Source organism: Ceratotherium simum, unplaced genomic scaffold (genome assembly GCF_057802395.1).
Source record: "Ceratotherium simum simum isolate JZ-2026a unplaced genomic scaffold, ASM5780239v1 HiC_scaffold_43, whole genome shotgun sequence".
In the NCBI taxonomy this organism is placed as follows: domain Eukaryota; kingdom Metazoa; phylum Chordata; class Mammalia; order Perissodactyla; family Rhinocerotidae; genus Ceratotherium; species Ceratotherium simum.
In genome coordinates this window covers 6,951,121-6,973,020 of record NW_028261259.1, presented here as the reverse complement: position 1 = coordinate 6,973,020, position 21,900 = coordinate 6,951,121, and the positions used below count along the sequence as shown (strand labels likewise).

Here is a 21,900-nt window from a genome sequence, read left to right as displayed (position 1 = left end):
GTTCCATCTTCTTCAACTATTTGGAATAGTTTGACAAGCATAGGTATTAAATCTTGTTTGAATATTTGGTAGAATTCTCCAGAGAAGACATCTGGTCCTGGACTTTTGTTTTTTGGGAAGGTTTTTGATGACCATTTCGATCTCTTTACTTGTGATTGGTCTGTTCATTTTCTCTATTTCTTCTTGAATCAGTTTTGGGAGGTTGTGTGAATCTAATAATTTATCTATTTCTTTTAGGTTATCCAATTTGGTGGCATGTAAGTTGTTCAGTGTATAATCTTATTGTCCTTTGGATTTCTGTGGTGTCTGTTGTAGTTTCTCCTCTTTCATTTCTAATTTTATGTCTTTGAGCCTTCTCTCTTTTTTTCTTAGTGAGTCTGGCTAAGGGTCTGTCAGTTTTGTTTCAATCTTCACAAAGAACCAGCTCTTTGTTTCATTGATCCTTTCTACTGTTTTTTTAGTCTCTATTTCATTTATTTCTGCTTTAATTTTTATTATTTCCCTCATTCTGCTGACTTTGGGCTTCATTTGTTCTTCATTTTCTGGTTCCATTAGGTGTAGTTTAAGGTTACTTATTTGGTACATTTCTTGTTTGTTGAGATGTGCTTGTATTGCTATGAATTTCCTTCTTAGAACTTCTTTTACTGCATCCCATAAGAGTTGTTTTGTTGTCTTTTCATTTTCATTTGTCTGCAGGTATTTTTTGATTTCTCCTTTGATCTGTTCATTGATCCAATGGTGCTTCAGTCTTGTGTTCTTTAGTCTCCACATATTTTTAACTTCCCTATCTTTTGTCTTGTAGTTGATTTCTAGTGTCATAGCATTGTGGTCAGAAAAGAAGCTTGATATGATTTCAATCTTAAATTTATTCAGGCTTGCCTTGTTTCACAACATATGGTATATCTTTGAGAAGGTTCCATGTGCCATTAAGAAGAATGTGTATCCCGCTTTTTGGGAGGGTATGCTCTCTATATATCGATTAAGTTCATCTGATCATATGTTTCATTTAATTCCACTATTTACTTGTTGCCTTTCTCTGCATGACCTATCCATGGATGTAAGTGGGTTGTTCAGCTCCCCTGCTATTATTGTGTTGCTGTTAATTTCTCCCTTTAGGTCAATTGATAGTTGCTTTATATTCTATTGTGCTGCTGTGTTAGGTGCATATATCTTTGTAAGTGTTATGTCCTCTTGGTGGAAAGTCCGCTTTATCATTATATAATGCCCCTCTTTGTCTCTCATAGTCTTTTTTATCTTGAAGTCTGCTTTGTCTGATAGAAGTTTGGAAACACCTACTTTCTTTTATTTGCCATTTGCTTGCAGTGTTGTCTCCCATCCATTCATTCTGAGCCTGTTTGTTTTTAGTGCTGAGATGTGTTTCCTGGAGGCAGCATATTGTTGGGTCTTGTTTTCTAATCCACCCCACCACTATGTGTCTGCTGATTGGAGAATTCAATCGATTTACATTTAGAGTGATTATAGATACATGAGGGCTTAATCCCACCTAATCTATATTTCCATTGTTTCTCTTCCTTTGTGTTTCTGACTACCATTTCATTTTGGGTGTTTTCTGTGGATATGTTCTCTTTTTTTATGATCTATAGCTCTGCTCTGATTTTTTGTTTGCTGGTTACTGTGAGGTTTGTACGCAGATCTCATAGATGACATAGTCCTTTTTCTGAGAACCTCTTATCTCCATTAGCCTAAGCAGGTTCGATCCCTTTCCTCTTCTCCTTCTGAGTTATTGTTGTCACAAGTTATTCAATTTTGTGTTGTGCGTTTGTGACTAAGCTGAAGTGTTTATAGTTACTTTTGATGCTTTCCTTTCCTTCCTCTTTTAAGTTATAATTAAGTATTTGCTACCTTGTTGTGAAACAGAGCTGTATCTTTCTGATTTTGTCTTTCTATTTATCTCTTTGCTCAAAGCTTTGTAGACATTTGCCTTCTTTTTGTTTCGGGTATGAGGGTGTTCTTGATCATTGCTTGTATGGGAGATCTAGTGGCGTGGAACTCCCTCAGCCTTTGTTTATCTGGGAAAACTTTTATTTCTCCATTGTATCATAAGGATCATTTCACTGGATAGAGTATTCTTGGCTGAAAGTTTTTCTCTTTCAGTATTTTTAATATATCATTCCATTCTTTCCTTGCCTGTAAAGTTTTTGCCAAGAAATATGCTGAAAGCCTGATAGGTGTTCCTTTGTAGGTTATTTTCTTCTGTCTTGCTTCCCTTAATATTTTTTCTTTGTCATTGGCTTTTGCCAATTTTACTATTATATGCTTTGGAAAAGGTCTTTTAGCATTGATGTAATTAGGCGTTCTGTTGGCTTCATGTATCTGTAAGTCCGGTTCTTCCCCAGGTTTAGGAAGTTCTCAGCTATTATTTCTTTGAACAAGCTCTCTGCTCCTTTCTCCCTCTTTTCTCCCTCAGGGATGCGTATACTTCTTAGGTTGCTTTTATAATTGAGTCATATACTTCTCCAAGAATTCCTTTATTTTTTAAACATCTGAGTCCTCTCTCCTCATCCACCAGAAGCATTTCTATATTTTTAGCCTCTAAATCACTAATTCTTTCATCCCATAATATCAGCTCTGTTTTTTAAGGATTCTAGATTCTTTTTTATCTCATTAGTTATGTTCTTCATATCCAGAATTTCTGCTTGTCTTTTTTTAAAGAGTTTCAATGTCTTTGATGAAGTATTCCTTTTCCTCAATAATTTTATTCCTGAGTTCATCGAACTGTGTGAACATTCTTTTAACTTGGTGAGTTTCTTTAATGACAGTTATTTTGAATTCTCTGTCATTTAGATTGTAAATTTCTGTGACTTCAAGGTTCCTTTCTGAAGATTTGTCATTTCCTTCTGCTCTGAATTGTTACTGTAGTTTCTTATGGTGTTTGATGAACTAATCTTTTGCCTGCGTGTTTGTGGTAGTATCAGGTCACAGATGCCGCCTGCTACTGCTGTGGGGGAAGCATGAGCTGTGTTTCTGATCCCACTCCATATGATGGAAGTTGCGTGGGTACAATGGGTGTTCCCATCTGCTGGGAAAGCATTCACACTGGGCTCAGAGCTGCCACCACACGGAGGCATGTACCCAGTTGTGAGGCCGTAGCACTACTATGGGTATTTGTGCCATCTGGGAAAGCATTTGCATGTGCGCATATATCTTCTGCTGCCTTTTCTTATGCTCATGGCAGCCTCTGTGTTTGGTGGGTGGGACTTCTTCACGGGTTCTGAGCATTGGCCAATCATTGGGACTACAGTGGCACAGTGGGCTTTCCAATCATCCAGGAAAGCATTCATTTGAGGGTCCAGGGCTTCCGCCAACCACTCCCAGAGTTGCAGCAAGGCGCATTCCTACTTTTGGGGATGCAGCAATACTATTGGCTCTCACTCCAACCTGGGAAGCACTCTGGTGTTTGCACAGTGCTGCCAGGGAAGCATTGAGGATAGAATGAATTCGTAGTACATGCGATGACAAGCATAAATCTCAAAATAATTATGCTGAGTGAAAGAAACCAGTAAAAAAATGAGTACATAGTATATGATCCCATTTATAAAACTCCTTGGAAAATACAGGAAAATCTATAGGGATATATACTGGATCACTGGTTGCCTGGGAATAAGAATGTGTTTGCAAACGGCAGGGAAGGAGGAATTAAAATGAACATGAGGAAATTTGGGGAGGATGGGCGTTCCTTTTCTTGATTGAGGTGATGGTTCAATAAGTTATAATCAAAATGTATCAAATTGTTCACTTTAAAAGTATACAGTTTACTGTATGTCGTTAATACCTCAGTTAAGCTAGAACATGCAGGGGAAAGAGAGGGAGAGAGAGCCGAAAGAGGGAAAAGGAAAGGAAAAGAAGGACTGAGGGTGAAAATTAAGTGGCCAAAAGGAAGAGGGCGACAGAGGATGCATCGGGTCTCTGTGGCTTTGACACCTCCTTCCCCTGGAGTCTCCCATACTGGGCAGCTGACTGGACCATTCTGATGCACTCTCCTCACCTCACAATTCACTGTCTGCTAGTGGAAGAAGGAGGGCGACTATGAGCTCCAGAGACAACGTCTGGGCTATTCCCTGCCTCATGGCAACCTACAGAAGGTGTGATGACTAGATCTGACTAGATCTGAAGTCCCCTTTTCCCAGCTGTGGTCCAGAGCAGCTTGGCTGGAACAGAACGCAACCATATTGGACGGACACAGACTCCGAGCCTTTCTAGACTTGGCGCCTGACTGGCTCACAGGAGTCTAAGCTGAAAGGTTTCATCTTCCTTAAGTCCTGAAAGTGACTGCAACTTCTGTCCTGTTGTGTCACACCAGTTTATCCCTCAGGGACACCAGAATTGGTGAAACGAGCACAGACGTTGCCATCATGTAAAATCAAATCCCCACTTCAGTGCAAGGTTTCCCTTCTTAAGGAAATTTGGAACATCCCTCCCCTTCACTCTGTGCAGCCATCACACCCCTCTCGGTTCCTCTATATTCCTCCCCCACTGAAGGCCTGGCAGTCTCAGGTTCCCCTTTTCTGCTTCATTCTCTGAAGCTCAGATTCACCAGGACTTCCAGATCAATCTCCCTCGATGGATCCTCTCCTCACTCATGGGTCCTCCATGACCAGAAACAGGCCAAGATGGGAGGAGTGTGTGAGACATGACTCCGCAGTCACCTTGGGCCTTGGGAGCTGAAATGACTAGGTGTCTGGGAATCCTGAATCCCAGAGAAACACCAAGGCTCTGGGAAGAGAGTATCTGCTCTGGAAGTAAAAGTGAATAATACTCAGCGGGAGAAATCTGAGGGAAAAGAAAGAGTCTTTTTTCATCTTTCTCTGTACAGAGTCCAAATAGCCTTAAAGCAGAGGCTCCACAACAGGCAGCCCAGAGCATCCCAGGCATGAGGCAGGCTGCGCTGTCCTGCAGTGGGTCTGTGGGAACAGATTACATTATCTGTACACACTGTGCAGACGACCACAGCTGAAGATACCCAAGGGCTGAGAATTAAAGTCACAGTCATGGCACTCTCTCAGACTTTTTGTGTGTGAGTTTCACATTCTCAATCTTAAGCAGTGCTTCTGTGAGAATGCACACTCAGAAGATTAAAACGATTAATAATATAAATATATTATTATACATTGCATACATTATACACTGTGCATTATAATTATAAATTAATGTGTAATGATTATAAGTATATTATTATTATATATTACATTATTATAATATCATTATAATTGTTAATAATCGTTATCATTATTGACTATTTAATTTCTCCTAAGCAACATGACTGGCAAGCTCTGCATGTATTATCTCAGTTACAGTCACAATGTTTAGGGTTTTATTCCCATTTTAAGCTAAAGATGTGGAGGCTCAGAAATATTAAATAACTTGACAAAGAAGGAAAAAAATTACTACAAAGCTAAATTAAACACCTATTCAAACTATGTGTCAAAGAAAGAAAGACGTTTTCTGACTTACAAACAGACTCAAAGTTGACCTCCCACAGGCCTGCAGTGAAAGAACCGGTAAAGAATATACATCAGGAAGAAGAAATGTGAACCCAAGAAAACATAACAGGAGTCATGAGGAAAGGAAAAAACCGTCTATCTAATTTAGTATTAGTTTTAAAACAAGACATTAAAAACACATTTGAACCAAAATTCCAGATGATTACCACATGGAAGATTAGAGGAGAGAAGATTTAAGTAAAAAAATAACTCATTTTTTAGGGAAGATATAAATACTAAGATACTCTATTCTTGTTTAACACATTGCTCTCAGAAACTGATAAATCTGTGGGACAAAAGTAAGTAATGATAAAGAGGATTTGAAGAGTGCAACATACTCGATCAGACAAATAGACAAATCCCAACACACTGGCTTATTGTGAGACTTGTGATGCTGAAAACAGTCGTTCTCCTGACAGCATGATACCGCAATGGCATATCAATTTTCATGAATCAAATTTCCAACGTATATAAATCTAAAAAAAATGGAAAGTCCAGTATTTCATTGTATGCAACTAGTGATTCAACATGCAACAAATACCAGAAAAATAGAGACCCAGAGTTAGGTGTCTTTTTTGAGAAGACGGATATAACAGCTCTTTAGTGAAATGTTATGTTGGAATCTATTGCAATATTACACAAAAAGGACAATCCATTTGGACTAGGTATGTTTTCTCTGTGACTGTGAGGGCAAAACTCTAAAGAATCCCCTGACTGTGATAACTCTCTGTTGTTCTTAAAATACAAATACATAACAGGAAAGGAAGGAAAGATCTCCTTACTCTCCTCACCTGAAACTCAATCTCCCACCTCAGAAGGATCACTGTCCGTAGCTTCTCTGTCTTAGAAAGGAAGCAATGAAAAGAAAAGTATTGGTATATATTAAAGTTTCAAGAGCTCAAAGCAAGAAAACCTAATGACTCCTGCAGAGACATTGATGTAGTGTGAGCTCCATGTCATCTGCACCGTCTTGTCTTTTATCATCGTGTTTGTTGGGACGTCCTTCTTGGCCCCTCACTCTCCCTGCCTCGCTAGTGAGTCTGTCTGCATCATTGCTACCGCCAGTCTCTCTCTTGCCGTCTTCACTTTCTCTTCCTGTTTCCTGATATCTTCCTGAGTCACCAAAAGTTGTTTGCAAAGGAGCTGTGGGATGTAGAGACCAGCTCGTGGGATCGTCTCTGCTGAGTCTCAAGACCAGGCAGGGGTGGGCATGGGACTGGAGTTCGGACCACATGTGAGCACACCTGGCAGGAATGCACCTGTGCAACTAGGTGCAAGATTCAGCAGGGTTTTGCCAAGGTCCAAAGGACTTAACCGTTCTCCTGCACTCTTCAGACCTGGAGACCTTGCAGTCTCTTCTGCCAGCAGAGTTGTTGGGGCTGCTCCAAGGTTTCCTCCCATGGATGGCAACTGACCTTTTTGTCAGGATAGGATGCAATTCTAGTAACTGGCCTCTTGAATATGTAACTGGACATCCTCAAAGGGATGGAGATGCTCAAACCAGCCTTGGGTTGGATTGGTGTCCACAGTCATGTCGCTTCTTCTGTGATGATTTGACCATCATACTTCTTTTCCTCTTACCCTATAAAAATAAATTGGGAATGTGGATCAGAGTGATAAATGAAGCCTGCCTTCCCAGAGCAATTATGTCAGATGCCTTGTACTTCTACCCTCCCTCTCTCCCTGTGGGGATTAAGCTGACCTGTGTCCTGGGACATCATCAAAGAGATTTGGATCAAGAAAAGAAAGCTCGAGTTCAAAACTCGGGACTACAGCAGGTCATTTCTTCTCGCCCATGTTGTTAGACACTTATGAGTATGACTTTATTCTCTTTTTGTCCTTGTCACTCACAACAACAAAATCCCTGGTGCTCCCTGTCAGGACCCACTTTCCCCAGTCTTTTTCTAAATCCCAAATCATAGTATTCTTCTGTACTATATGACTATTCATTTCATTAACCCATTGACCAGTTGGTGTACATAGCTCCATTAGAGCTTAAATCAGTAGTGAAATTATCATCCACCCCACTCCTAGTGACTCTTATTTGACAACTGTGAACATTAAATCTCAGTACAGAGAATGTATGTCTGAAAAAACTCAACTTTCAAATGGAGATTGTGCTGTAAGTGGGAAGTACACACTGGATTTATGAAACTCAGGAAAAAAATGTAAACTCTCTCATTATTAAGTTTTGTATAGACTGCACCCACATTGATGATATCTTGGTTATAGTGGGTTAAAATATACTATTAAAATTAGTTTCACTTGTTTGCTTTCATTTTTTAAAATGTGGCTACTAAGAAAAAAATTAAATTCTATAATATAGAGTGCTTAATGTTACTGTTGAACAGTGTCGATGAAGCCATCAGTGAAAATAAATACTAGAGAAACTGGTTAGGGAAATTTTTTTCCCTAGAAAAGGAGTCTACACTGGCCCACACTGCAAGATGCAGCAAAAACTGTCATACACACACACACACACACACACAGACACACACACTGACAGAATGAAACAAACCTCTTCCTAGAGTCACCACTTCTCCCATGGCATGAGGTTGCACTGCTACTTAGTCCTAAGTGGACTAATCTCAAGAAAGAAGGCAGAAGTCAAGGTAATTTACCAGTTAGGAAGCTCTAAAACCAGAGACTAAAGCTCAAGATATGTGGTGAATTTCCTGTCGTGGCTTCTGTTATCAATTCAATATGTTAGGGAGACTTTTCCAAGGAGGGTTGTTTTAAAACTCACTTTTTCTTTACTATGTAAAAATAGACAGGCTATGTAAAGTATAATTACTCTAGCCAATCAATGAAAAGGAGATGATAGAACACTACTGGATTAGAGAGTCAGGGAACAGCTGACATTGGATTAATTTGGCCTTAATTAGGCTGATCTGATTTCATGGCCGTCATATTGATTGTATTATACTAGAACCTACGAAACTTCCCAGTCTCCATACTATTTAACCACCAAGGCCCACCAACCAGACCAGTCATTGCTGACACATCCCCTGTCTCCATCCCTTCTGACAACACCTGGAGGATTTTCCCCAAATCCCACTCTGTCCCTGCGCTCTTCTACCTGACCCAGGGCCAGGGAATCATTTTCTCCAAGGCTCAGGCTCTTCGTGTGCCCAGCTCTGAGGATGGCACTTCTCCCTCCAGTGAAGACAAGGATCAGAGCGCAGACCCTGTGAGCTTCTGTATTTGTAGAAAGACTGGGGTTTGCTGACAGAAAAGAACCTTTAGTGGGCACGGTTACCAGGGTCCAAGAAGTCCCAGTGATTCCTCCAGGGAATGTGATGCAGGACAGAGCAGGAATGTCTGCATGTGGTTCGGCTTGGGAATGCTTGTAGGGTGACATAGGTGACATTGGTAATGCATTCGCCAATGTTGTTCACTCATTTATTCATCGTATGTCATGGAGTGCATTCTACATACATCCAGGCAACAGTCTCACCCTCTGGGGCTCACAGGCAGTGTGAGAAGATTTTCTAATATATAGGTACAGCACTGGCAATACACTAGGTGTTCCAAGCATTTTTCAAACTTTAACTCCTTTAATACTCTCCATAAACCTACAAAGTAGGTATGCTGATCATTATTGCCAACTGAGTGATGAAGAAACTGAGGCACCAATCAGATAAATAACTCAGTCAATACAAATATCTAGTAAGGGGTTGAACTGGAATTTGGACATGAGGAGTTAGCTCCATACTCTGTGCTCTTAACCACGACATTTACTTTCTAAAGACTTCACATCATGAAAAAATTTGAACAGTTATTCATTTTCTTGGTGCATTGATTAGCCACACTATTTTATCTGTGTCTGAAAAATAGAATACCTGCGTAGAAACTACTGCACATACACACTCAAATTACATCTACCAATGTCCCCAGTCCCTGAAAATTAATACAGAGAACATTTCAGAATGTTCCTTGCCCAGGTTGGGAGGACTCCGAGGAAATCTCAGTGTTACTGTAAGAAGCTGAGTACAGGCTGGGACTGGATCTCAGCGGAAAGGTGTCCTCAGGAGTCACGATTGAATGACAACATTGATGGGAGAGTCCCAGCAGTGACTGAATTCAGGATCTGGTGGTGTTTTAACCTGGTGCTTATCTTCTGGCTGTGGGTTTATGGTGATGCAGCACAGGGAGAGGGGATGGTTCACTGTGTTCTAGGGGAAACCAGACCCATGAAAGAGAGGGAATGACGGTTTCCTTAAACAATGGACTCGTGGTGGGAAAAATTCGGCCTGGAAGAGACAGTCGTGTGCCTGGTATAACCAGAAGGATTTGCCTCTGCATAAGCCAAAGCAGACAGCCCTTCCCCGTGCACTCATTTTATCTCAATGGGAGGAAGGAGGAGGAAATCATGTAATGCTCTTCTGGATGTAAGATCTGTGATGGTAGCGGCTGTGCTAAGAGGTTCTGAAAGGCCTCTCTGAGGCATTTCAGACCTTTGCTGTGACCAGAATGACAAGTGTAAGCACCACTGCGTATGTCTGGGAACAGTTAGTGTGTCAAGGAGAAGGCTCCCTGATGCAGAGACTCACATGAAGAAGTGAGTTTGACTAGGGAAGGTCAGAAATGTGGCCAGTGTGGCTGGAGGGAGCCTGAGAAGAGAGAGTGAGGGGAGAGAGGAGGGTGATCAGCCTGGATCCTGGGACATGGTAGACTGTTACTTTCTGTTCCTCTGTGACAACATTACTCCAAAACCTACCACATATACAGTACAAATATATAACGTCTCATAATTTCTGTGAGCCAAGAATCTGGCATGGCTTGCTGGGTGCCTCTGCCTCAAAGTCTCTGTGAAGCAGGGTTTTGGTCTCAACAGGGCTCAAATGGGGGAGGATTCCCACCCAAGATCACTCACATGTGTTTTGTCAGGATCCATTTGGACTGAAAGTCTGAGCTCCTGTCTGTCTGTTGGCTGGACACTCCCTCAGTTCTCTCCTATGGAGCCTATACATAGTGCAACTGAAAACATCAGCACTTGCATTCCCAGTTCTGGTGATTTGATAGAGAGCGAGAGTGAGAGAGAGAGAGCGAGAGAGAGAGAGAGATGGAAACAGAAGGAGGGAGGTAAGTAGGGAACCCAAGTAAGCCAGTAAGCAGGAAGTGACAGACGTTTTGTAATTACAACTTGGAAGTGACACCTCATCACCTTGGCTGTGTTCTGTTGTTCAGAAGCCAGATACTGACCACTTAGTGATGACAAAAGGATGTGCACTTCAGGAGGCAGGGAGCATTGGGGCCATTGTGGAGGCTGCCCACCACATAGGCCAACGTGAGGCACTTGGGACTGATTCTGAGTAAAACAGGGGACCGTGGAAGGGTTAATGCCAGTGGATCACAATGTCTGAATTTCCTCTAATTTCAACTCCTTCAGGATGCAGACCTGAAAATGAGGCCCAGAGGGGCAGTCACTTTCCCAAGATCACACATCTGGAACCCAGAGAAGTTCTGACTGGTATTCTATGTGATGTCCTACTCCTTCTTGTACTTCCTCCATCTCTAATTGTGTACATTAGACACTTGTGACACAAGCCCACAGTTGTTGTACGTATTGTCACATGTACCCTGACAAAGTCCCTAGGAAGCTGTTTTTAGCCCAATCCTCATTGTGCAGCTTGGGAGACTGGGGAGATCTTGAGAGGCACAGCAGCTTTTCCAAGACACAGAACTGGTAGGAGAAAAGAGGTCTGACTTCAGCTCTGTCTCCTCAAAGCTGGGCCCCTGGATCCACTCCCAAGGAGCTGTGGGGAGGGTGGTGATGGGTATTTGTGTACAGAGATGGAGATGACACGAGCAAGGAGGGAGAGCAGCCAACAGCCTAGAGGGGCTTTGGGTGGGTCTGATTGAATGAAGGGGCCAAGTATTGGAACTTTGAAGAAATGACCTCACTTCCTTGGTGATAGCCCACAACAGAACTTAGAACTCTGGTTACCAGGCACCCACATTGTAACCACAGCCTCCTGTCCAGTCATTTGAGTGGAGACACTCGACAGAGCAGAAGGTTCTCATGTGGTCCCCTGATTTTCCGAGGCTCTGGCCCCCGGAAAGCCCAGAATGAGAGCATGTTAAGTCGCTTTAGACATTGGCTCAGCCCTCACCTCCAATGTCTGTGGCCTTTTGGCAGGAGGAACCATCAGGTATCAGTGTGGGCCAGGGCAGGCCACTCTAGGTCAGGCCAGAACTGTGATCCCAAAAGGACAGCGCCACACCCCTTGACACTCATTGTGTGTGTGTGTGTGTGGGAGGTGGAGTTAGGGAAGCTGGGGATGAGGAGGACCCAGCCTGGGCAGGAGCAGGAAGCTAGATGGTGGGAGTCGAGCAGTGTGTCATGTTCATACTCAAGATCTTGGTTGCAGGAGAGGAAGGTGAGTGCTGGGGACCAACCTCCTCTATCTGCATGTGAATCCTGGGCCATCAAAGTGTCCTTGCATTCCTTCCCTGGTGGAGTCTATGCATATTCCCCTCTGTGCCTGATCTGTGGGAGTGTTTCCCCCTGTGGCAAAGTCCAGGCAGGCCCCTGATCCCTCCTGGCCTGACTGCTGGGCACTGTCACTGCAGAGCTGCACCCAAGAGATGGTTGAGGAGCTGGTGGATGGTTTCCAGTTCACCCTCTCCCTGGAGAGAACACAAGTGCACCAGTCCATCAATGACCAGGGCTGCTCTGAGGTGAGTGTGGGTGCAGAGGGGTCTTCACACGCAGGACTCTGAGATGAGTAAGGCAGTACTAGAATGCAGACTCAAATCTGAGAACCCCCTGGACTCCCCCCCCCCAGAATTTTCTCACTAGAGTACCCCACTGTCCCACTCTCAAAGGAATCTAGACCTCCATTCCTCCCCACCAGCTACACAGGAGAGTAGAAAGTCACCTCAGTCCTCCTGGTGGTTCACTGTGATATCACTTACTCTATGTCCCTCCTCCTCTCACCCAGTGTGAGGATGAGTTCACTGTGAATTTAAATGAGGCCTGCAGGATGCGTGCCCTCCAGGCAGGCATGATGGAGAAGCTGACAGAGTCCATGGCACCAGCTTTCCTGAGTAGGAACACGTCCAGCTTCACCACCATCATGGTCAACTACTCGGCCTTAGACACACCCTACTGGGTCCTGGACCAGCTGTTTACTAGCTGAGTAGCCACTCCCTCCTCAGCACAGTGGTGACTCTACCCACTGCCAGCTGTGTACCTTGGGCAAATCCCCACATCTCTCTCAGCCTCAGTTTGCTCTTCTGAAAAGTGGGGGGGGAGGATAAATTTCATGGTGATCTTGTAGGGACTAATGGGATCAGCAATGGCAGGTGCTTACCTGGTGCCTGGATCTGCAGAGAGGGCTGTGGACATGCTGTGGTTGTCCATGGTGTTTATTTTTCTTTTCACCGTGAAAAGTAGTCTGCCTCACTGATCTCTAGGATGTGGCCTTTCTGAGTGTGGAAAAACACATAGAAAGCACCCTGTCAAGGAGTTGAGATTCCATCCAGCTGGTCCTGATCCTTTTCCTTGGGGTAGCCAATTAAGGATCTCTGGGGCAGCAGAGAGGCCCTAGGCCCACTCAAGTGTCTGGGATGGTCTGGCTGGACTTCATTCATTCAAGTGTGTAGATTAAGCACCTACTACATGCAGGACTTTTGGAGACACTTAGTAAAGTCAGTGAATGAAGGAGACACAATTGCTGTGCCTCAATTGTCGTCTGAGAGTCAGACAGTGACATTAGACATCGTTCACAGGTCCTGTCTTCCATGGTACATCCCAAGTGACGCCCTGATAGCCTCCTTTATAGCTGGAGGCATCTTCCCTTATTCCAGCCAGGAGAGCAGAGCACAGGACCATCTAAAAAAGGGAGTGGTCTTTGGGTCCAGAAGAAGGGCTTCCTGTCTCTACAGAACAAGTTGTGGAGGGAGAGATGGGGGCTGTGGCTGGGGCGGGCCTGTCAGAACCTTGCGTCTCACACATCTTTGATTCCCAAGGGAAGGCTGAGGTCTGGTGGCTTCCACTCCAGGAAGACAGGAGTCAAAGAGCTATGGATGGGTGCCAGGACCCCTGGGAAGCAGAGGGGTGGCTAGGCTGAGTTGTCTCCAAGAGACCCATTCCCATCACAGACCCATCTTAATCTGTCTTCTCTTCTCCATATCCACCTCTTCTGACCACCACCTCCAGGCCCAAGACAGGAGGTCTGTGAGCAACCTGCTCAAAAACCGGCCTCTGCTCAATCCAGTTGCACAAGTACATGGAGGGTTGGGCTGGGCTGTGTCCCAGCCCTTCAGGAGAAGAGTGTCAGCAGAAAGAGAGTCACGACAGGCTCTGTGTTCAACGTGCTGTATGAGCAGGGGCTCATCGCCAGGATGGGAAGGGGCAGGCATCGGTACCTTGCATGAGAAGTGTGGAGGGAAAGGCCAGGCCTCTGACTCTGTTGCCAAATTGCCTCCCCCAGTGCCATCTCTTCTCTGGTGGGAACCTGCCTGGACCCAGGGCAGGATTTCTAGGAACCCCTGCACTTTCCCTGCTTCAGGATGAAGCTGACATCTCTACATCTCAGCTTTCCTGGCTCGGAGCTGGGGGGCCACGCCTACTCTTCTCCATGTCCAGCTGGAGCATCCAAGGCCCATTGAGGTAGATCTGGAAGGTGAGCAGACTGCAGTCTGGGAAGATGATTTGCAGGATCTTCAAAGTCTAGTTTCCCTTAAAGGCAGTGGGGTCTTTCCTGACTTTGACAGGGACAGGGGAAGTCAGCTACTTGAGTGACACTGTTTCTTTCTCCTGCTGCAGTACCATCTCCAGAGCTCCCTCCAGCTCCAGAGCCAGAGCAAGGGCCAGCTATACGGCTAGATCCAGCTCCAGCTCTAGTTCCACCACCTGTGCTAGAGCTGTAGCCAGTGTCACCTCCATCAGTCCCTCTAGGGCCAGAGCCACCACCAACATCAGCTCCAGCCCCAGTGCCAGCTCCTGAGCTGGAGCCAGCTGGACCATTGGCTCCAGGGAGAATCCTCACTCCACCTGGAGAGATAAAAGCAGAGACAGATCAAGCCCCAGAGCCCGCCTGCCCCGATGTGACCAGCAAGAACCTGTTGAGGGAGGAGAAGCCTGACTTCTTGGAGTTCCCTCCCCGGCTGGTAGCAGAGCAGTTGACACTGAAGGATGTGGTGAGCAGTGGGGCTCTCAGGGCAGGTGGGGTCGGCAATCCCTGTGCCATGAGCTGCCCCACACCTGCCATTTCCTGATCCTGAATCCCATGATCTCGGTCCAGCTTCCCTGCTTACCCTCATGTGACCTGAGCAGACTTCTTAACACCCAAGCTTTTGCTGTCCTCATGTGGACAGTAGAGCTGGACACTGAGAGCAGCTGCCATGCAGAGTGGCTGTGCAGATGGACGAGGTGGAGCAGAGAGGACGTTGGGCAGAGTCTGCGCTTTGGTGGGGGAGCAGAGCACACTGAAGTGCTGTCTCATCCTGGGTAGTTCACACATTTGCCCAGGAGACCTCAACAGCCTCAGCACTAATTAGGCACCTCATGTGTACATGACTACAATGCAGACAAACAAAGCCCGTGGTTGTTGCTGCCTTGGGGAAATGTGCACCTGAAAGAGGAGACAGACCCTAGGATGGTCAGAATGGGTGGGAGATGCCCCTAGAGACGGTCAAGCAGGTGCCGAGTTCTGGTGCTTGGAGGAAGTGAGACTGGGCAGCGAGCAAATGCCACTTCCCTGTGATACAGTACCGTGTCCTGGGTCATCCTGTGCTGGGTGCCCTCAGGCGACACAGGCAACACCCAAGGACTCCCACAAACCTCAGGCCACATTATCAGCTTCCTGAGCTCCAGCTCTGAACTCTGACTTGGCCTGGGACTGGGGGATGTGGACGCTGAGCTGGGCTGTGGCAGGGATGGGTGACACTCCCTGTCCTGCCCAGGATCTCTTCAAGAAAGTGATGTCCCATGACTTCCTGGACTCCATCTGGTCCCAGTGTGTCAACAGGGGTAATGAGCACCTGGCACCCACCATCCATGCCAACACGACCCACTTTAACAGAATGGTCAAATGTGTCGTCACCACCTGCATTAGGGACCCGAGCATGATGGTCCAGGACAAGGCCAGGGTGATGGAGCTATGAATCCAGGTGGCCAAGGTAAGATGTGGGAGGCCCTGAGAGCCCCTCTCTGGAGTCAGGGGAACTGCCCCTTCTCCTTTCTCAGCTCTCATATTTGAAGTCTGTGGTCTGAGCCTTTGCACAATCCTTAGGCCCCTCCTGCCAGTGCCTCGATGACCTGACTCCTGGTCCCAGTGGTGGGAAACTAACCCCTTCCTGGGCTCCTTCCTTGGCTTGAGCTAAAATCCTCCTCCTGGAAGTATTCCTCATCAGGTTCCAGCTGTGCCTTTCCCTGGTTCCCTGAGCCACTGTCTCATCCAAGACAGGAGATGTCAATGAGGCGACAGAAGCCAGAGGAAGCAGGGCTCCAGCTCCCCCTCACAGCTCATTCTCTTCCCTTGCCCAGGAATGCCAAGGCCTGAGGAAACTTTCCCCACTCCATGTTATCCTCTGGGCTCTACAGGGCCCCTCCATTCAGCGTTTAAAAGAGACATGGAGATGGGTGTCCAGGTGGGTAGGCCTCTCTCCATGCTAACACCACCTGGGTGTACCAGACCCCACACAGGGCTGGCATTGCCCTTCAGTCAGTTGGGACCTCCTGGAAGACAGCAAACCCTGGCGATAGGGTCTGACCTGGTTGGCAGTCTTGGAGTCTTTCTGAAAACGTAGGCCAGTGGTTCTGCTTCAGGAATCAGTTTCCCTAAGTGACAGATCCTGGCTTGAGCCAAACTGAAGATTTTCCAGTGTTTTCAGCAACATAACTCTCTGTCCACATGAACTTAAGACTGTTTAAAACACATCTGCTGAGAAGATAAGAGAATGGAGGCCCCAGGTAACAATAGGAGAGACCCCTCCCCAGTCCCAGACACCTCAGGGCTCAGAGGGCACAGTGAAAACGCTCATCCAGGCTGTCTGGATCTTCTGGGTTTTCAAACAAAAGGGATTTACCCTCAAACCACTCCATAGTGTTTCTTTCCTTTTTTCCCTCCTCAGGAAGAACTGGACAAAACTTGCAAAGTTGAAGAAAACAAGCCAGCGGGAGAGCAGGAAGTGGCTCAAGGAGGTGAGTGGAGGCTGGAGATCTGGAAGGAGGAGAGGTGAGTGGGGGAGGGACCAGGCAGGATGTGCTTTGGGAAGTTTTTCACCTAAGGTTCCATGAGAAATAACGGTCTGTCTTGTCCAGCTTGATAGGAAGCAGGATGTGTGAGTTGCAGGGGCTGGTGGGGACTGTTTGAGGCAGGAGGCCTTGGTCACGGGATACAGTGGTGTCGCCTGGACTGTTTCAGGAGGTGAGGAGCTGGCAGATTGAGCAGGTCTCTGGCTGCCATGCGGACCCATCAGCTGGTCCTCTTCCTCCAGGCTGGTGGGTGGATGGAGTGGGTGGGGGTTCCTTTCTTCCTAAAGCAGCCCGGCCTGTCCTCAGGAAACCAGGCCCCTGCTGCTCCTTCTGTCTTCACTGCACCTCGCAGGGGAGGGTACTCTGCCTGCCCTAGGCATGGGCACTGTGAGGTCACACAGGCCTTGTGGACACAGGGGCTGCCAAGCCTTGGGCCAAATCGTGGATCTGCGACAGAAATGTGTGCTCGCTGGGACTGTGCGATCTAGCCCTATAGTGGTCACTGCTGACAAACCAGTGAGTCTCGCCTGGTGCCTTGTTGACAAAGATACGCCCCAGATGGCAATGACAATTATCAGGGAACCTACAGATCCTTAATGGACCTTCCTGACGGGACTTTAGCAAGTTTCCAAGTAAACAAGGATGCAAATGTCACCATTACACAGTGCCATGGTCACCCCATACACTGTCACTCAGATGTGGCACAAGGGGCCCCCTTCCTGAGTGAATAAAGGAGGAGTTCTGTGCAGGGTTCATCCTGAGGGAATCCTAGGGAGCTGAGGACTTTGACATGGCCCCAGGTCCAGCCTGGTGTCAGAGAATCCCAGGGGGCTGGAAAACACAGAATCCACTTGGAGAGGACCCCAAGACACCTTGTGCCTCCCGATCCATGGCTCAGGCTGACTGAGGGCCTCAACACACCCCGAGAGTCCAGAGGAGAAGACCTTGGTCAGAGGTGTGTCTGGAGGAGGAGTGAAGACCGGGGGCCAGGCCCTTTGGCTGGGAGGGGGTGGCGGTCTTCTCTGTGGGCCCCTGAGCAAGTCACTGCCCCCCTGTGGGCCTCGGTCTCCTCATCTGGGAAATGGAGGGAGATGATCTGTGTTGCATGCGTCACAGGTGTGATGAAGTACAAGGGGGAGAGGAATGTGCAGGAGCTTTGTGCTCCTCCTCCTGGAGGGGGGAGGGGAGAGTACTGGTGACAGTCAGATGACACTGAGTCCTCAGGGGACCCTGGGAGGCATGGGAGTCCTCCTCACACTTTCCTGATGAGGAGAGAGGCTTAGGGGCCTGGGCAGGCCTGAGGGCACAGAGGAGGGAGTGTTGGAGATGGGAGTGATCTAGAATCAGAGCACTCTGGAATGGGAGCAGCCATAGACACCAGATGTCCGTGGTCCAGGATCAGGGACCTGGGAGACACGGGGAAGGGAGCATGGCCGACCTGAGCCTGTTCTTGACCCTGCAGGAGGTGACCTCTGTGTGGGCCACCCTAGAGATGGATCCCCCGGGAGCCCAGGAGAGGCAGTAGCAGCAGGTGAGGGGGCCTGAGGGGGAAGGTGTCAGAGGAGGGAGTATCTCTCCTCACAGCTTGAGGCCTCCCTAAGAGAGGGGTCCCTCCTCCTCCAGCCCAGCTCCTGGAGACCCAGAGCCTGAAATGCCTGTCTTGGAAGTGACCAGGGGGAGGCCTGGGAGGGCTGGGCCCAGGATGAATTAGAGGGGAAAGGCAGGGAGCACATACCCTGGGATTTGCCAAAAGCCGCCCCTAGGAGGTGACTGGGGAAGTTGGGTGGTCCTGGAGGGGGCAACTGAGGGGAGGCCACTGAGGGTCCTAGGCTACTCTCTGTGGGAGTCTGTGTGGGGCAGGAGGCTGGGGTGAAGGGATTTGGGGGAGGGTCCATGGGGGCACCTGAGAGGTGGGACTCATCTCACCACTCCCACCCTGATTTCACAGGGTGTCGTCCCCTTCCTGGGCACGTTCCTCTATCACCTGAAGCTGCTGGACATTGGGATGGAGGATGATCTGGAAGTGAGTAAGCCTGGAGGTGGGGCCAGGGAGCAGGATCCTGAGGTTTGGGAGGCGAGAGCCCTGCACTGGGCCCTGAGCTCTCAGTACCTGGCAAACCTTCTCTCATGAGAGCCCCATGGCCACCCCTGGGAGCTGGGGAGTCAGGCCCATCTTAGCAATGAATGAATAGACGCTCTGCGTAAGCCCCCCACCAGGCTCCCTGGGCTGGTGAAGCTCATAGCTGCCTGCCTGCAGAGCTGCAGAAGGCTGTGTCTGAGCTGCACTCAGCCTCTCCCTCAAGCCCTGCCTCTGGGGGAGTGCCATCAGCCCCTGCAAGTGAGGAAGCACTTTTGTGGTCCAGCTGTCCCTTCCTCCCTGAGGCCTCAGTCTCCCCGTCTGTCATCAGAGAGTGTGTGCTACATAAGGTCTCTGGCCTCAGCTCCCCTGTCCCTCCTGCTCTGGAGCCCAGAGCCTGGCCCAGTGTCAAGTTCTCTTTGTGGAAGGTCTGCCCTCTGCTGGGCCCTGACGTTCCTGCAGCCTGAGAAGGGGTGGGATGGGGGTTGGTTATGGGCTTAGGGGGCTGTTTCTGATGGACATTGGCTGTCTCCCTTCCAGGGAAATCGGTCCAACTTCCATAAATGGTGTGAGGTGAGCAGCTGTGGGGAGGGTGGGGAAGTGGAAATCACAGACCTCCCCTAGCAAGACATTCTCTGGCCTCATCCCTTGGGTCAGATCCACAAAGCTGGGTATCCCATCACGTTGGTGGGTGCGGGGGGTGCTGGCATCAAGGACACCTTCCTGGATGAGGAACCAATTCAAGCCAACTGTGAGGACAGGCAAGTCCTGAATGGAGTGGGAAGGAAGGAGGGTTCTCGAGTGAGCACAGACCCCAGACCAGATCCTCACTCCACACAAATCCCTGGCAGGGTTCCCCACCCAAGCCCTGTCTGCATCCTGTCCTTCCTCCCAGAAATTCAAAGTCATCAGAAGGATCGAGCTGCTCCAGTAGGCTGCAAATGCGTATGACCTGGAGCCCGAAGAGCGATTTGGGGCCTGGTTGCAGGCTATGGGGCCCATCAGTGTCCATGAGAGGTGACGGGGACAGGAGTTGGGTGAGGGCAGGGCTGACTCTCTCTGATGGCCAGCTCCAGAGCCTGTGGCCTGGCTCGCTAATCAGCCTCAGAACTTGTAGTGTGGTGACCCATGGGGCACTGGGACTCAGTTGCTGGCAGGCTCTGGCAGGGGCACCTGAGGTGTGGATCCTGGTAGCTCACAGGTCCACTCTGTCCTGTAGCTACTGGGTCTCCTACCAGCTGGAGCCCACATACCAGAAGGTGAGCAAAATGCTGCCCTTCAAGAAAAAGAGGAACAGGACATCCTCCAGTTTAGGGCCGAGTGAGTGTTGGAATCAGCAGCAACTGAATCCACGGCTCAGTGCAGCTTCAGGCTAAGCATGGGCTTGGATCCCAGCTCCACTGCTGACCATGCCTGGGACGGGCTGCTCCCCTCTCCTCTCTGGGATTCAGTTGCCTCCTCTGAAATGAGTGATGCTAAATGATGCCTCCTGCATCAGGGACAAACGGGGTGCTGTTGATGGACTCAGCACAAGGCACAGGGTTTGGATCAGAGTGAAGGGGGGCAGGGAGGTGTGCCATGAATCTCGGGGAGGTACCCCAAAATAGTCTGTTTCTTCTCTTCAGCCGCCACGCATTTGGCGATGAGCCGTCACACTCTGGAGACCACAAGTGCAGCTCCTCCTGACCAGCAGGGACACTGGCGCCCTCGGGGTGTACCGGGCCAGCTCTTCCCACCCTGAGTGAACGAGGACATCCTAAGACTTTCCCTGGTTTCCCCTAAAGACCCAAATGGAGGGCACCACCTCCTCCAGCTCCCTGACATCTGCACCCCAGCGACGGTTAACCCATTGGGGAAGAGTGATATTATTTCTTTACTAGTAAATGGTAGATTTGACTCTTACGTTATATCCTGTTTCTGTCACAGCCTGGGTGTTGTGGTGTGGTTCTTTCACTTCTTATACTCATATAAATGAGACACAGAATCTCACTTTCCTCCTTGAATTAAGAACTTGTGTATGGTCACAGCTTATTGTATGTGGCAGAAGGGAGGAGGGCCAGCCTCCTCCCTGGCTACTGAATGAAACCCTCAAGTCCCCCTTCCTCAGAGGACAGGTGCATTTCTGTGTGGTTCACCTGGGCCAGGAGCAGAGACAGCCCCTCAGATCTCCCTGGATTTAGAGGTTGGAGGGACTTTCCAAGGCAGAGCAATAACCACTGAAATGTGGGTGTCTTTCAAATAGCACCTACCAGGACCATGTCCTTCCCCAGGACAGTGGCTGTCTTTCTACAGCTTTCCAGGAAGAAGGAATGTTTTTTGCTTCTCTTGTTGAGGTTTCTTTGATCACATATTGGAACTTGCCATTTTCTAACCAGTCTCTGGATTTAGATCAACACTAAATGAGAAAAAAATGTGAAAAGATAAAGGTTTGCATGTGTAACGGACAAGGACAGAGAAAGACCATGTGCAGATGGACAAAGGGCCCACAGGACATCCCCATCAGGCCGCCTCTAGGGCTCCCTATTCACTCTTTGCCTAGATTGGAATCCTCCTGCGATCCTGGCCCATGCCCTTGGAAGTCCTTTTCCCGCTTGTTTCATATCCAGAGGGAAAGATTCATGATGCACTTTTTAACCTACAACAGGACTTTGTTCCATAAACCTAACTGCTCCCAGTGAACTAAGATTTCCAACATCCCCGCACTTCCTTGTATGATTCTTTTTGGGCAGAAATTCCCTAGATGGCCCCCAGCCTCTCTGTCAGGTACATCATGGCCATTCCTCCCCGGCTGGGCCTGATGGATCAGGGGTAAGCTCTGGTTTGCCAGTACAATAGACCTTAATCCTGTCCACTGAATGACCCACACCATCCCTTGCTGCCCTGGGTGACATCTGGGCGCATGTGGTTCTGAGGTCCCTGGTCTCAGACAGTCACTAGTTTACACACTCGTGTTGTTACTGATATGTCCCAAAGGGGCTGCTGGGCGTGAGGGCATAGAGCACGTAGCCCCTGGGACGGCTGTGTTCTTTTCCCCAGTCTGTGCTGTAGTTATATGGATTTGTGTTAAAAGGATGTGAAACTTTCCTGTTGGGAGTTTTGAAAGATGAGGCAGG

The 21,900-nt window shown here is 48.1% G+C and overlaps 1 protein-coding gene, 1 long non-coding RNA gene and 1 pseudogene across 8 annotated transcripts in view; 2 read left to right on the top strand and 1 right to left on the bottom strand.

The window, feature by feature from the left end:
- Window positions 1–13,438, top strand: part of LOC147911499 (ral guanine nucleotide dissociation stimulator-like) — a 260,781-nt gene extending 247,343 nt beyond the window's left edge. For 5 of the 7 annotated variants that reach the window (XR_015551000.1, XR_015551001.1, XR_015550999.1 and 2 more), the window contains one exon: window positions 10,894–11,330. Coding sequence is in view for 1 of the 7 variants with exons in the window: in XM_087428073.1 (XP_087284199.1) it covers window positions 12,078–12,185; window positions 12,449–12,646 (306 nt within the window). In the remaining 6 variants the exon portion in view is untranslated. Of the gene's footprint in view, window positions 1–10,893; window positions 11,331–12,077; window positions 12,186–12,448; window positions 12,721–13,238 lie in introns of those variants that run through there. The other 2 variants (XM_087428073.1, XR_015550996.1) reach the window with 2 other exon arrangements.
- On the bottom strand, window positions 6,516–7,132 carry LOC147911500 (methyl-CpG-binding domain protein 3-like 1; annotated as a pseudogene).
- A 5,158-nt stretch (window positions 13,439–18,596) lies between the features above and the next one.
- On the top strand, window positions 18,597–20,953 carry LOC147911498 (uncharacterized). Its single transcript, XR_015551230.1, has 3 exons — window positions 18,597–18,733; window positions 19,683–19,804; window positions 20,413–20,953. It is a non-coding gene; the product is annotated as an uncharacterized LOC147911498 (long non-coding RNA).
- The last annotated feature ends 947 nt before the right edge of the window (window positions 20,954–21,900 follow it).